Genomic DNA, 16944 nt, shown 5'->3' on the forward strand with positions numbered 1-16944 from the left:
GTTGCATCAAGTCAGATGGGAAGGTGTCCAATTGCTGGGGAGCCAAAAATGCCATTTTCACTAACATTTGGAATAACTAAAATTAGAACCATCCTTTACATCATAGACCAAAATAAATTCCACATGGATTCAGAATGTAAATGTAAAAGTTGAGACCATAAAAGTACTTAAAGAAAATACACATGCTTATTTATGTAATCTTGGCTTGGGAAAGTTGCTAAGCATGATATAAAAATCAGAAGGCCATTAAAAATGTCAGTAGAGAATATTTAATGATCCGGAAAGGGAATCACGGTCTGTTAAATTAAAAAAAAAAAAAATAGAATGGCTTGTGCCAGAATATTAACAGTGGTTTTCTCTGGATGATGAGATGGAGATGATTTTTTTGTTCCTTGCTTCACACACTGTATGCAAGGTTGTTTGTTTTTTTTTTTCCCTCAAAAGTTGCTATTACTTTTCAAATTTGGAAGACGAGTGATTTGCTTGGTAGGTTTGTAAGAATGCATAGATACTGGTGTCTCCATAAGTAAACTTTATGCTAAACACTACAGAAGTGAAAATAACTCTTTAAATGGCAGGTAATGAGACAGTTGTGTTTAGACATCCCCTTTTCTATAAAAATTATGTTGAGTGGCTATTGGTATTGGCTCCATCTGGTGGCACGTCAAAAGGATGACCCGGATAATGGATGACAGCTGTAAGAACACCCCCCACGGTCCTGATGCTTATTTCCTCCAGTGTATTTTGTTTTGGTTTGTTTTATGTTGTCTTGTTTTTAAGAGAATCCATCTGCTTGACTACAAAATCCCAGTTTTGTACTCAGGGTATTGGCGTCTAAAGGAGAGATCACAGATATAAAGATTCTGGAGGTGGTAACTTATTGTGGCCTTTATTTTATCACCTTATCAGTTCAGTTCAGTCGCTCAGTCATGTCCGACTCTTTGCGACCCCATGAACCAGGCCTCCCTGTCCATCACCAACTCCCGGATTTTACCCAAACTCATGTCCATTGAATCGGTGATGCCATCCAACCATCTCGTCCTCTGTCATCCCCTTCTCCTCCTGCCCTCAATCTTTCCCAGCATCAGGGTCTTTTCAAATGAGTCAGCTCTTCTCATGAGGTGGCCAAAGTATTGGAGTTTCAGCTTCAATATCAGTCCTTCCAATGAATATTCAGGACTGATCTCCCTCTGGATGGACTGGTTGAATCTCCTTGCAGTCCAAGGGACTCTTAAGAGTCTTCTCCAACAACCACAGTTCAAGAGCATCAATTCTTCAGTATTCAGCCTTCTTTATAGTCCAACTTTCACATCCATACATGACCACTGGAAAAACCATAGCCTTGACTAGACGGATGTTTGTTGGTGAAGTAATGTCTCTGCTTTTTAATATGCTGTCTAGGTTGGTCATAACTTTCCTTCCAAGGAGTAAGCATCTTTTAATTTCATGGCTGCAGCCACCATCTGCAGTGATTTTGGAGCCCCCAAAAATAAAGTCTGACACTGTTTCCACTGTTTCCCCATCTATTTCCCATGAAGTGATGGGACCAGATGCCATGATCTTCGTTTTCTGAATGTTGGGCTTTAAGCCAACTTTTTCACTCTCCTCTTTCACTTTCATCAAGAGGCTTTTTAGTTCCTCTTCACTTTCTGCCATAAGAGCGGTGTCATCTGCATATCTGAGGTAGTTGTTTTTTCTCCCAGTGATCTTGATTCCAGCTTGTGCTTCTTCCAGCCTGGCATTTCTACTCTACGTATAAGTTAAATAAGCAGAATGACAATATAACAGCCTTGACGTACTCCTTTTCCTATTTGGAACCAGTCTGTTCCATGTCCAGTTCTAACTGTTGCTTCCTGACATGCATATAGGTTTCTCAAGCAGGTCAGGTGGTCTGGTATTCCCATCTCTCTCAGAATTTTCCACAGTTTATTGTGATCCACACAGTCAAAGGCTTTGGCATAGTCAAGAAAGCAGAAATAGATGTTTTTCTGGAACTCTCTTGCTTTTTCCATGATCCAGCAGATGTTGGCAATTTGATCTCTGGTTCCTTTGCCTTTTCTAAAACCAGCTTGAACATCTGGAAGTTCACGGTTCACATATTGCTGAAGCCTGGCTTGGTGAATTTTGAGCATTACTTTACTAGCGAGTGTGATGAGTGCAATTGTACAGTAGTTTGAGCATTCTTTGGCATTGCCTTTCTTTGGGATTGGAATGAAAACTGACCTTTCCTAGTCCTGTGGCCACTGCTGAGTTTTCCAAATTTGCTGACATATTGAGTGCAGCACTTTCACAGCATCATCTTTTAGGGTTTGAAATAGCTCAACTGGAAGGCCATCACCTCCACTAGCTTTGTTCGTAGTGATGCTTCCTAAGGCCCACTTGACTTCACATTCCAGGATGTCTGGCTCTACGTGAGTGATCATACCATAGCGATTATTTGGGTCATGAAGATCTTTATTGTACAGTTCTTCTGTGTATTCCTGCCACCTCTTAATATCTTCTGCTTCTGTTAGGTCCATACCATTTCTGTCCTTTATTGAGCCCATCTTTGCATGAACTATTCCCTTGGTATCTCTTATTTTCTTGAGGAGATCTCTAGTCTTTCCCATTCTGTTGTTTTCCTCTCTTTCTTTGCATTGATCGCTGAGGAAGGCTTTCTTATCTCTCCTTGCTATTCTTTGGAACTCTGCATTCAGATGCTTATATCTTTCCTTTTCTCCTTTGCTTTTCACTTCTCTTCTTTTCACAGCTGTTTGTAAGGCCTCCCCAGACAGCCATTTTCTTTTTTGCATTTCTTTTTCTTGGGGATGGTCTTGCTCCCTGTCTCCTGTACAATGTCATGAACTTCCATCCATAGTTCATCAGGCACTCTATCTATCAGATCTAGACCCTTAAATCTATTTCTCAGTTCCACTGTATAATCATAAGGGATTTGATTTAGGTCATACCTGAATGGTCTAGTGGTTTTCCCCACTTTCTTCAATTTAAGTCTGATTTTGGCAATAAGGAGTTCATGATCTGAGCCACAGTTGGCTCCTGGTCTTGTTTTTGCTGACTGTATAGAGCTTCTCCATCTTTGACTGCAAAGAATATAATCTGATTTTGGTATTAACCATCTAGTGATGTTCATGTGTAGAGTCTTCTCTTGTGTTGTTGGAAGAGGGTATTTGCTGTGACCAGTACGTTCTCCTGGCAAAACTCTATTAGCCTTTACCCTGCTTCATTCCGCATTCCAAGGCCAAATTTGCCTGTTAGTCCAGGTGTTTCTTGACTTCCTACTTTTGTATTCCAGTCCCCTATAATGAAAAGGAAATCTTTTTTGGGTGTTAGTTCTAAAAGGTCTTGTAGGTTTTCATAGAACCATTCAACTTCAGCTTCTTCAGCATTACTGGTCAGGGCATAGACTTGGATTACCGTGATATTGAATGATTTGCCTTGGAAATGAACAGAGATCATTCTGTCGTTTTTGAGACTGCATCCAAGTACTGCATTTCAGACTCTTTTGTTGACCATGATGGCTACTCTGTAAGGCTACTCTACACTCTAAGGGGCTTCCCTGGTGGCTCAGAGGTTAAAGTGTCTGCCTGCAATGAGGAAGACCCGGGTTCGATCCGTGGTTCAGGAAGATCCCCTGGAGAAGGAGATGGTATCCCACTCCAGTATTCTTGCCTGGAGAATCCCATGGATGGAGAAGCCTGGTAGACTACAGTCCACGGGGTCGCAAAGAGTCGGACACGACTAAGCGACTTCACTTTCACTATTCTCTAAGGGATTAGTGCCCACAAGAGTAGATATAATGGTCATCTTAGTTCACTGATTCCTAGAATGTCGATGTTCACTCTTGCCATCTGTTTGACCACTTCCAGTTTGCCTTGATTCACTTTATAGTCTTACCTACAAATAATGGGCTGCCTCACCGTTTTGTATTTAGCAGCCCCTAGATCCTTGATTGGGCTTCCCTCGTGGCTCAGACGGTAAAGAATCTGCCTGCAATGCAGGAGACCCAGGTTCGATCCCTGGATTGGGAAGATCCCCTGGAGAAGAGAGTGGCAACCCACTCCAGTATCTAGCCTGGAAAATCCCATGGACAGAGGAGCTTGGTGGGCTAGTCCATGGGACCACAAAGACCTGGACACAACTAAGCGACTAACATTTTCTGCTTCCCTCTTTTCTTAGATTCCTATCTCAGTAAAGGATGCTCAGCCTCCATTTGACGTAAGAGACCATGTAGTCTCTTCCTAGGTAAGGGAGAGTTTCTCAAACAGAATGAAAGGCTTCTTACAAAACCGTGATACCAGTGGATGGAGGGGAGCCCTTTATGTTCAAAAAGGCATATTACTGGCATATTATAGAAACAGATGGAGAGATCTGGAGAAGTGCAGAAGCAAAGAGAACTCATAAATGGCCATTTGTTCCCATTCTCACCACTCAATTTCTTTTCCTTTTTGTGAAAGAAAGATAATCTTTCTGACTTGGAATTTCTTTTACTAAATGCCTTTAGCCTTACTGTTAAGAAGATATGCATTAGTATGTGTGATCTTTCTGCAATTTTCTAGTTGAAATTGTCATGATCTAAGAGTTCTTCATAAAAATGTACATACAGATGTATGTGAAAGACTTACTAATGAACCTATTTTCTGTGACTATTTCCTCAAGGGACTTATCGGACATGTCTATTATTTTCATTTCTCAGTCATAAACAGCATGACTCTGAACTTCTACAAGTTTCAGAATCTCCATGTTTCCATCCTTCATGTTAATATAAGAATCCCATTGCTCTGGACTGGAATTAAATCAGTACACAACTATTTTTGGTATTAGATCGCTTAAACAGTTTCACCTCAGCCATTTTGCAGGGTGGATATAAAACGGCTTGGGCGTCATATACATATTCTTTTTCTGAGCTCCATATTTCCTGTAGTTTGCTCATGTAGACATTTTTGGCTGTTTTTCTCTTATATATGTTAATGATTTGGAGCCGGTAGCAGCTCGATGGAAGGAAAAATATGCTCCTTTTTTTTCTGAGAGAAGCAAAGAAGAGTTGTTTTCACCCTGATTTCCTTACATGTTTAAGAATGAAGCTCTGTTCGTTGTTCATGGAATCCGGTGATGCTGTCGTGAAGAGCGTCTGTACCACAGTGGTTAGGGGTGAGGAAGTGGAGGAGCTGCATCCAGACACACCGCTGCCCTCCAGCACCCAGCCCTGGTGGACCAGGAGGTGTGGGTGCAGGGAGGAGAGGAGCACACAGCAGGAGGGCTGAGGACGTGGGGCTCCCTCCTGCCCAGCACCGCTCAGTCACACGTGGTACCTTCAGACTCAACCTGTCTGTCCTTGTCTCTTTTCAGGAGCAGCCTACTGCCAGTTCATGGACATGCTCTTTCCAGGCTGCATTAGTTTGAAGAAAGTGAAATTTCAGGCCAAGTTGGAGCATGAATACATTCACAATTTTAAGCTTCTGCAAGCATCGTTCAAGCGAATGAATGTTGATAAGGTAGGAGACAGATTTGTACCTCCTTAAAAGGCATCGTGTTTGCTTAACCTTCTATTTGTGCAAAACTCCAAAAACATTTCAAGGGGCTATATCTTGATATCAGTAGGCTGAGTTCTGTACGTACAGCAGAAAGCACAACCCTCACTTCTCATACCTGGTTGAGGTTTTTATCTAAGGAGATTTCTAAACTTGTAGCCGTTCAACTCTACTCTAAAAACTCTAACAGAAATCATGACTGCTAAAATATTGTTATTCTGTATCAGCAATGCAGGTGAGAAATTTTCATGTTTGCCAGATGCCGCTGTGGCTCTTCGTATGTTTTCTTTCTTTGAAGAAATCACGAAATCCCATAGAAATGGCATGGCTGTTAATCTTGACTTGAGCAAGCTGTTTCAATTCTTTGAGTATACCCATCTGTAAAATGGGATTGGAACCCCGGTCCCTGTGGTTATGAAGTTAAAGTGAGGGGCTGCCTGTCCCAAGTGTCCCGTGTATGTACTCAGATTCTCACTCATTGTCCATAAAATGTTCTTTTACCCCCCTTTGAACTTTAAAATTTTGTCCTGGTGTGATACAAATGAAGTTAGGCTGGAGTCCTTTTTCCTCCCATAAGGACTATTGCTGAAGCCCATTCAGTTCATATACGTATTAAATTCATAGTCTTTATTTAGGATATAGCTCTTGGAGGGAATAAGTTAGAAATGAATTTTAAATAAGGAAAAAAAGAAAAGCAAGAGAGAAATAGAAAACTTTTCTGTGCATAGTAATAAGTAGGCTATGAAAATAAAAAAATTAAATATTGGGTTGTAACAGAGGTTAAAAGAAAACAGAAAAGTTTGCTGAACTGTATATATTTTTAATTTAATGCAGTTAGTGTCTTCAAAGTATATAATTAAAGCATTCTTATCAAATATTAAGAAAATTTTGGCTTCTCATTATTTGTATTGCAAAACACATTGTCTTACACATTTCAGCCTCTTGAATCATTTTCAAGTTTATGACCTTTGCTGAGGTTAATTTGCAACTTGGCTCCTTGTGTATTTGTTCAAAACTAAAGCGTAGAGTGCACCTAGAACTATCACAACCTTGTTAATCAACTATAATCCAATATAAAATAGCAAGTTAAATAAAGAGTTGTGCAGGGTCTCCTTCCTCATTAGCATCATTTCTCTGTACATTTTTGTACTATTTCTGTGTATGTGTTTCTAGATCAAAAAGAAAAGAGATACCCATTCGTGGGTTTATTGACGGAACTTGTATGTAACAGAATTGAGGTTTCATATCTGTAGAAGTGTTCACACAGAGAGCAGGTTAGCCATTGGTAAGAATGTTGAAGATTAAAAAGAAAAGAATGTTGAAGATAAAATTCTGGTACTGTCACTGGAGGGACAGTAACCTTGATGACCTTCATTGGCCTCTCCAGCTTAGTATGCTACGATTCTACCCAAAGGTCCTGGTGCAGAGACAGTGTCCCTGTCTGTGTTGGTTCTAACCTGTGGCAGCACAGGAGAAGTACCTGTACAGATATTTGCTTGTCACCTCTGATTTTGGATTTATGACCTCGGGACTTTCATTTTGATAGGAAATGCAAAATTAAGTCAACAGAACTAAGTGCCTGCTTTGACTGGCTAATGCAGCAACAGCATCTAAAACTGTTGATACGTGTTCATGTTGGGCAGAAAGCAAAATACTGTAGCATGTTAATGAAAGGCCCTTATGTTCCAAGAAGGCTCTTTCTAAAATAATCACAGTATTAGCATAAACAAAAGTTACAAAATATTTATAAATAGTACAATATTTATTTTTAATAGAAAATATTTATAAATAATACCATGAAAAGACCTCTGAAGGTAATACTGCTTGGCTTTTTAGTACTTTACACAGAGAGCAGGTAAAGTACTTTTTAGGACTTTACCAATAGGAAAGTACTCCATGAAAAGCTAGCTTCATCTCAGAAATTGACATAAATGCTGAGTGTCTCCTCCTCCAGGAGGCCTTCTGTGACTCCCTTCACCTGAATCGTTTCTCTTTTCCTCTGCACCCCCATCCACCCATGGCACATAAACTGTATTCCTGTGTAGCCCATGAATTACTGTGCCCTGTATTGTGGTTAGTTGCTTTTATTTTATGCTTGTGTCTCTACAGTGTAAATAAGTTCCATGAAAGCTCATTTTGTTTCAGAAGAACCATTAGATTAGTGTGTGTTTTCATTGACTTGAGTTCCTATTCATTGGTACTCTCTAATAGTTGCAGTTGGTTTAAGAGCTTATTCCAACACAACTGGACCAAGTGTTACAAAGAAATAAGGAAAACCCATCGAGCTGTGTCTGTTGGAACAGCACAGCATCCCAGACGCAGATGTTTTTAGGGGGAGATGCTCTGGCAATAAACATTCTATGAAGAGGCTCCGCCCTTCTTGACAGCTCGGGGTAGTCCTTATTTTGGAAGGTTTGTTCAGATGTGTTAAATATTCCAGGCAATTTAGCTGCAACCTTTTAATTTTCCTTATGGTTTGTTCAGAGGTATTAAACATCCCAGGAGAATCAGCTACACCATTTTAATTTTTCTTTAGTATAATGAAGAATTCTATGGATTTTGGGAGACCACTGGCTAAGACACTAGGGGAGAGGCCAGGAGGTGTGAATTGCAGACACAGGGAAAGAGTTCTATTATGGGAGCTCTTCAGTTGTGTTAGATACAAACCAGCCTGGGGGTTGTGACTCACCTGGTGCTTTTATATTGCAGGTAATTCCCGTGGAGAAGCTAGTGAAAGGGCGTTTCCAGGACAACCTGGATTTTATCCAGTGGTTTAAGAAGTTCTACGATGCTAACTATGATGGGAAGGAGTATGACCCGGTAGAGGCACGACAAGGGCAAGACGCAATCCCTCCTCCCGACCCCGGCGAACAGATCTTCAACCTGCCCAAGAAGTCCCACCATGCCAACTCTCCCACAGCAGGTACTGGAACAGTGTCATTCTGGAGTCACTTTCCTGTTGGAAGATGCCCCCGGCCCTCCTGTGCTGTCCTGTGTTTGCTTGGTTCTTCCCAGCAGTCAGTATTTTCACACCTCTGGATGATTTTTATTGTTGTCTGTTTGACCACATTTATCTTCCTAGTAGTAAGTCTAACAATCAGGATTTAAACTATTAAAAAGGCAGAACTATTCACTTGATGACACTGAAGCTATACAACTTCAGAGATAGATTGCATTTTCCTTTTTTTTTTTTTTTTTGAGAAATTTCAAGTAATGTGATTAGATTTTGACGTATTTTTATTGTTTAATTGCTGCCAGTAGAGTCTAGAATATGAACTTGCTAACACTTTTAAATATGGGTCATATTCTATAATCCTTCAGAGGAAATTCATGAAAAATTCATCCTGTCTGCTGTGTGGGCAGTGCCAGTTTTTATGGGACCACGTTCAGCAAGACCTCACTTAGCCAACTTTGTCCCAAAGTGAAGTCACTAATGATAAATACCTGGAACTTTAAAAAATGTTTTAACTTTTCTAGAGAAAAATCTTTGTAAGGTATGTTACAAATATTCTTTCCTAAAAAAAAAAAAAAAAAAACAGACTTTTTACCAAGCAGAATGTGTTACTGTTAAATGAGGGTCATTATTATAAACACCAGCTGTGGTACTGGACAGTTAAACAATGAAATCCTCAGAAACCATGTGTTTCCATTTGAAAACCAGCATTTACACTTGTTAATTCTGTAACTTTCAGTTTATCAGAATACAGATTCCTTATTTATGCCCAGTCTCTAATCAGAATGATTAAAAATGGTTATAATAAGACTTCCCAGATGGCCCAGTGGTAAAGAATCCGTCTGCCAATTCAGGAGATGGAGGAGACACAGGTTCAATCCCTGGGTCGGGAAGATCTCCTAGAAAAGAAAATAGCAGCCCACTCCAGTATTCTTGCCTGGAAAATCCCGTGGACAGAGGAACCTGGCGGGCTGTAGTCCATGACGTCACAAAGAGGTTGACCCGGCTTAACAACTGAGCCTGCGTGCATGCGTTAGGGAACAGTGAGTACAGGTATCTGGAACTCAAGGCAGTGTCAGCTAGAGAGAGACATTTGCTGAGGCTCCCACGTCCAGGTGATTGAGGCTGGAAGTTAGTCCTGAGTGGGAAAGGGGGAGTCCCCGAGGAACTCGAACATTTCATGTTTGGGTAGGAAAGGATCGACTCACCTGGGAGCAGGGAAGATGCCAGAAAGATGGAAAGAAAGGAGGGAATAACGTGTCAGAGGAGCAGAACAGTGATCAGTGTCTAAACCTGTTGAGGAGTCCAGTGCACTGAGGATGGGGAGGGTCCATTGGATGTTTCAACTTGGGGGTCTCTTAGTAGAGTGACGGGTCTAGGAATGGGTTAAAGGAATTGGAGGAAGGAAACTGAGACAGCATAAAAATCCCAACTTTGAAGCCATAAAATTAAATAAACTTAAAAAACAAAATAGACAAGAGACTTCCCTGGTGGTTCAGTGGTTAAGAATCCACCTGCCAGGGCAGGAGACATGGATTCAATCCCTAGTCCAGGAAGACCCCACATGCCTCTAAGCACCTAAGCCTGAGCTCATAGGCCTGGAGCCTATGCTCTGCAGCAAGAGAAAAGTGACCCACGCTCCTCCATCCATGGGATTTTCCAGGCAAGAATACTGGAGTGGGTTGCCATTTCCTTCTCCAGAGGATCTTCCTGACCCAGGGATCAAAGCTGGGTCTCCCGCATTGCAGGCAGACGTTTTACTGTCTGAGCCCGCAATGGGAAACCCGAGCACCACACAAAGAGTAACCCTTGCTCACCACACCAACGAAGACCCAATGCAGCTGTAAATAAATAAACTAAGCACAGATCTTTGGGAACACATACACTTAAGGGCAAGAAGAAAACCCTTGCTAAACTGAGAAAAGGAGGAACATCAGGGGAAAAAACAGCTCAATAGCAGAGTAGGACATTTCTAGCAAGAGGGCCCACCAATAGCAGCACCAACTATTAATTGTGGAGAGCTCAAATAGGATGAAGCCTGAAAATAGGCTGAGGATATCTGGCTCCTGAGAGGTGATTAATTGTCCTTCAAAACTGGTCTGTTGAAATGCTGAATCCATCCACCTCGATGGCAGCGGCTTAACAAGGGTGTTACACACAGCTGTGAAAGTGATGTGGGGAGAGGAGATTCTGCCTTCACCAAAAGGTCAGGAAAAAGGTGGAGGAAAATAAAAACATGTTGATGGTATGTTTTCCCATTTTGATGGGGAAGAGCTGACAGATGCTTTAGAAAGTTAGCATCTGGGGGACAATGGTATTGTCCTGGATTTGATTTTGTTTGCTTTTCGGACAAGGCACAAGGAGCCGGTTTGTAAGATGGGAGAAAGATTCTGTGAGAAGGACTATAGCAGGACTCAAGAGGGGAAACTGGTGGAGCGTGACCCTGAGGCTGGAGGGAAAAAACCGGGTCAGGGCCATCAAAAGAGGTTTGGAGAGGAAGGGGAATGTGTTTACCTTTTGGGGGGACAGAGGTGCTGGAAGAGGTTGTGTAAAAATGAAGCCACAGGGAAACTGGGGAACTAAAATGTATGGCGGTTTAAATTGGCCTTCAGCTTTGATCAGGGGCTGTCACTCTTTTCGGACCAGAATGGAGAAGGGGAGTGCTGTGCCTCCTCCGGAGCTGAGGAGATACAGGCAGATGGAGGTGGGGGGACAAGGAGGTGCGAAAACCAAGGTCGGCTGGCAGCGCTGGCCTCCAGCTCTTTTTCTGCAATTGCTCATGATGTCCCAATTGATCTTGAATCGCAGTTGCCACTTTTTCAAGCTTTCAGCAGTAGACCTGGACAGGCCTCAAAACATTTTTCTCCTGCAATCATAACATGTCCTTAAACTGGTACCAACCCCCACCCCCACCCCCACCCTGCAACACACACACACACACACACAAAGAACTGTCCTTGTGCCGCCTTGGCCTTGCTTTCCAGGAACTCCCTTATCTGTCTTTCACAAAAGCCACAGAGAACCTTGTGCCATTTTGACAGAAAGAATGTCCATGAACCTGGAAGAGAAATAATATTGTTTCCAGAGCTTAACTTCTCAGGTGACAAACAGATGATAAATTTGGTTTCTCGTGTTCGGGAAGGCAGTATCCCTCAGGCTTGTGTTCCTGATGCCTTGACCGCATTCACCTCACTGGTCCTAATCAAGGAGAAAGGATATTTCCAGGAGTCAGACCAGCCGTCCCCTTTTCTATGAACCATGTCCTGACTCTTGGACATGGTGGGGTAGTAAAACTACACTGAAAAAATGATAGCCCAGGTATGTGCCACATGTATACATCACCAAACAGGTAGAACATTGTTTTAAAAGCTGTCATAGGAGAAAGACTCCTATAAATATAGTGAGAGTGCACTTTTTCCCCTAGGGGTCTTGTATCCAGCTCTTGGGAAAGCAGCCAAGAAAATGTAAGCCAGAATATTCCAAAAGTCAGAATAGGTATAGAATCTGTGCTATCAAATTCATATACTTAAAAATGGAGAGTTCCTAGAATACTTATCCAGAGCCTATTTGGTCTTTCTTTTACATTTATTTATTTGATTTTTTTTTTAATTGACATACAACACTATATTAGTTTCAGGTGTATAATATAGAGACTTGTCATTTGTATACATTGCAAAGTGATCACCACAGTGATTCTAATTGCCATCTGAACTGTACAAAGTTAATACAATATTCATGACTATATTCCTTATGCTGTGTTTTATAACCTCATGCCTTATTTACTTTATAACTGGAAATGTGTGTTTCTTGATCCACTTTATTTGCTCTTTCTTAATTTGGATAGAATTATAACAAACATGGGGGTATGGTTTCTCAGCATGTACCTTATTAGGGCAATGGGTACAGTGGTAGCAATAGAAAGTATGAGTTTCGGTAAAAGAAAAGACAAGAAACCCAAAACGTTATCAGTGGTCCAGCAGCCTGAGGTATTTATTGCTGAATCACAGAGTGCCATGTGTCTCAGTCGTCCTCAGGATCCACACGATACCAGCATGTACTGGTTGATACACTCAGAGTTCCCTTCTAATTCTTAAGATTTTAATTTTCTCCTGATAATCATCTCTCCCATAAATTGTTTTACAGTCTCTAAACTGGCCTCTCCGCCTCTTGTCTAAAACCATTGAAAGCCATCCTCGTACGCAAGTCTAATTTTGTCCATCCAAAATGTAAGACAAGGAGTTCCCTGGTGGCCTAGTGGCTGGGATTCTGGGCTTTCACTACCATGGCCCATGTTCAGTCCTTGGTCAGAGAGCTGAGATCCCTCAAGCTGTGCTGCATGGCCAGAAACAACAAAAAAAAAATAAGACAAATTAAACTGCTTGATGAGGTCAGGGCCCCCAGCTGTCTGGGAAGTTCACCTACCTACGTCAGTTATTTCACAGTGATGCCAGGTTAGTAACACTCGGAAGTAATTTGTTTCCACCTCTACTACTACTACTACTACTACTAAGTTGCTTTAGTCGTGTCCGACTCTGTGCGACCCCATAGACGGCAGCCCACCAGGTTCCCCCGTCCCTGGGATTCTCCAGGCAAGAACACTGGAGTAGGTGGCCATTTCCTTCTCCAGTGCATGGAAGTGAAAAGTGAAAGTGAAGTCGCTCAGTCGTGTCCAACTCTTAGCGACCCAGTGGACTGCAGCCCACGAGGCTCCTCCGTCCATGCGATTTCCCAGGCAAGAATCTGGTTCCACCTCTAAGCCTTGGTCATTTCTTAATTATCTGCATTAGTGAAAACAAGCAACATCTGGTATAATTGAAAATAGGAGATGGTCTTTTTTTTTTTTTTTTTTTCCACTTTGGCTTTGAAATATTTGGTCCATTTTGCAGTGGCTTTCTCTCTCTCTAAATACTTCCGTAAGCTAATATTAAAGCTAACATGCAGGTCCTGGCTATCATACCTGAAGAGCAGTATGCAGGAGCCACAGTGTGCCTTGTGGCAAAGAGGCCATGTTAGAATTGGGAAAAGAGATCATGGGATGGATTATCCACATTGATAATTAAGAAAGGACTGTCTGCATGGGAAGAAAAAAATTGTGTTTTTACATCGTACAGAGTACTTATACAGCCATGCACCATAGGTTATTTGCTTGTGTACAAAATAGATGCACTACAGATGCTCGGTGGGTTCTGTCTCTGTGAGAATGTGCCAGATTTTTTGCCATTTCAGTACAGACAACAGGATAGTCTGTGGATTCAGAGAAGCTATAGAGCTTGTTGGTGTCTGTGTGTATTTGGGTGACTTAGCTAGGCTATAGAAAGCTTCAGCATGGCACAGGCTTTTGCTAAGGATGAATGGCTGCCTAGCAAAGTCTTATTCTATCTCCATCCTGAGAAATTGCTTCTTGAATTGCTTTTGATCTACCAACTAGGAACATGTATTAAAATGCACATTTTCATAATGACAGATATCTATTAAGTGCATATATCATCGTGAGTCATGTTTATAAATTTATTGCTGCCAGCCGTATCTGCAACTTGAGATATCTGTCAGAGGGATCAGTTTTTATGTGTGAGCACTTACTAAACTTAAAAGGAAATTTGAAGTTGCGGTTCCTATAGCAACCACAGCTTAGACATGTTGCAAATCCACATATATTAATGTACTTAAATCAAACTCCCATATACAAATATAGTGTGGTGGGTTTAGAGTTGCTATGGAAATTGATTCTGAGCTTTCTCTTTTCCTTAGGGACTTTAGCATTCCAGCCTCAAAATAAGATTAAACAGAAATACTAGAAAAATGATTTCAAAAAGGAAGCAACCTAAGACATAGAATAGAATAAAGCATTTGAATGATCATAATTAAATTCCTAAATGGAGATTTAAATAAATCCGAACAGCATTTTTCAGAAACTGTATTGAGTATATGAATACTCTTACTCACAATTATTTTAAATTTGGGGTTCTTGAAGGCTGTTGATACAACCATAACAAAGTGATTGTGTTTATTTACCAGTGTTTGCATATTTTTTGAGTACCTATAATCTAAGTAAGCATCACCGATCACCACTGGGTAAAGAAGAGCTGCTTTTACTTTCCCACAAAGTTTAATTTGTTTTATGTCTTTTAGGAGGAGCAATGAAATGTAGCAGTTTACAGTGGTTTTTTAAAATCCTTATTCTGATCTTGATTTTCTGGCCCAGAATGTGGTCTGTCTTGGTCATTGTCCCTTGAAAAGAATATGCCTTTTGCAGTTGTTGGTTGTATGGTGTTTTAGAAATATCAATATCAAGGTAGTAGATGGTGTTATTCAGACCATCTATGTTTTTACTGCTTTTTCTTTTTAGTAGTTACCAAGTTCTAACAGTCGCTGCAGAGAGCATTAACATTAATTATGGAATTATCGATGTGTCCTTTTAATTCTGGGCTTCCCAGGTGGCTCAGTGGTAAAGAATTCATCTACCAAGGCAGGAGACACGGGTTCAATCCCTGGATTGGAAGATCCCCTGAAAGAGGAAACAGAAAGCCACTCCAGTGTTCTTGCCTGGGAAATCCCATGGACAGAGGAACCTGGAGGGCTACAGTCCATGGGTTCACAGTCGGACACAACTTAGCTACTAAACAGCAGCTCTTTAATTCTAGCAATTTTTGTTTCCTGTGTTTAGGGCTCTGTGGTTAGGTTCATAGAAAATTTCTGATTGTTGAGTCATCCTGATGAATTGACCTTTCTATTTTAAGAGGTGCCCCTCTATATCTTTGGTAAAAGGTATCTCTGTCTTAAAGTCTATTTTATCTGATATTAATGTAGCCACTCCAACTTTCTTATGCTTACTGTTTGCATGGTGTATCTTACTCCATATAGGTAAATTTCCACCTATCTTTGTCTTGCTATTTAAAGTATGTTTCTTATAAACAGCATGTAATTGGGTCTTGCATGTTCCATTCATTCTGGTAGTCTGTGGACATTGGAGTGTCCAGTTCATTGTTAATTTACTTATTGATTTGGCTGGAGTTAGAGCTACCATATTATCATTTGTTTTCTGCTTGTCCCCTCTGTTTTTTTATATTTCTCTTTCCCTGTTGTCTTCTGAATTAAAAAAATTTTTTTTAGTATTTCATCTTATTTTATCTATTGCCTTTTTAACAGTATCTCTTTGCATTAATTTTTTCAGTAGTTGCTTTAAGGATTACCATATATATTATATTCTTGCCTTTTCACAGTGTACTTTATACCATTTCATGTAAAATGTGGAACCCTGACAACCCTTCCCTCCAGTGTTCTTTGTTTTGCCTATCATACGTATTATACTATAAACATACATACATTATAAATGCCACAAGACAATGTTATAACTTTTGTTTTAAATCAGTGCTGTATTATACAGTTGCTTTTGAGCACTTGCAGTGTGCCTATTCTGCATTGAAATGTGCTGTATGTATAAAATGCATGCTGAATTTGGAAGACTTGGTATGGGAAAAATATAAAACTAGCTTAATAATTTTTATATTGATTACATGTAGAAATGATAATTTGCATATATTGTATATATTTGACATGTATTAAAAATTAATTTCAAGATTTTTTTAATGTGGCTACTAGAAGCAGTTTATTTACATGGCTCCTATTATATTTCTATTAGGCAGTGCTGCTTTAAATAGTCATATGAATTTTAAAGACATTAAGAGAAAATTTTATTTTTTGTATTTTTTCTATTTCCAGTGTTCTTCATTCATTCCTGAACATCTGAGTTCCCTACTACTTTCATTGCTCTTCAGACCCAATAACTTTAACAGAGAAAAAGAAGTTATCTCTTGTAAAGCAGGTGCAATGACAGCAGATTCTTTTGGTTTCCTTTTTCTGTGAATGGCTTTATTTCACCCTCATTCTTGAAGGATATTTCCCAGATAAAGAATTCAGACGGATCTTGTATTCTTCCCTCTCTCTGTTAGGGCTTGCCCGGTGGTTCTGTAGTAATCTGCCTGCAATGCAGGAGATGTGGGTTCAGTCCCTGGGTGGGGAAGACCCCCTGGAGCAGGAAATGGCAACCCACTCCAGTAGTCTTGCCTGGAGAATCCCATGGACAGAGGAGCCTGGAGGGCTTTGGTTTATTGGGTCGCAAGGAGTTGGACACAACTGTAGAGACTGCGCACGCTCTCCCATTAAAGATGTCTTTCCACTTTCTGTGGCCGGAAATGCGTGCTTACGCTAATCACCTTCCCCTGTAGTCATAGGCTGTTTTCTCTGGATGCAGTTAAGATTTCTTCCTCTGTGGGTTTCAGTAGTGTGACTGTGATGTGCCTAATCAAAGTTCTCTTTGAATTTATCTTATTTTGGAGTTCATTAAACTTCTTAAGTCTCTAAGCAAATGTCTTTTACCATATTAGGGAGATTTTCAGCATTTTTAATTTTTTCAGCTTCATTCTCTGTAACCTATATTTCTGGAACTTCATTTTTCCATATATC

The 16944-nt window shown here is 40.6% G+C and overlaps 1 protein-coding gene across 4 annotated transcripts in view; it reads left to right on the forward strand.

Moving 5' to 3' along the window:
• The window catches only part of MAPRE2 (microtubule associated protein RP/EB family member 2), a 187460-nt gene that overhangs the window by 134676 nt on the left and 35840 nt on the right, over positions 1 to 16944 (forward strand). For all 4 annotated transcript variants that reach the window (XM_040264857.1, XM_040264855.1, XM_040264853.1 and 1 more), the window contains 2 exons: positions 5347 to 5492; positions 8238 to 8451. In XM_040264857.1, the coding sequence (XP_040120791.1) occupies positions 5347 to 5492; positions 8238 to 8451 (360 nt within the window). The remainder of the gene's footprint in view (positions 1 to 5346; positions 5493 to 8237; positions 8452 to 16944) is intronic.

This window comes from Oryx dammah, unplaced genomic scaffold (genome assembly GCF_014754425.2).
Source record: "Oryx dammah isolate SB20612 unplaced genomic scaffold, SCBI_Odam_1.1 HiC_scaffold_22, whole genome shotgun sequence".
NCBI lineage: Eukaryota > Metazoa > Chordata > Mammalia > Artiodactyla > Bovidae > Oryx > Oryx dammah.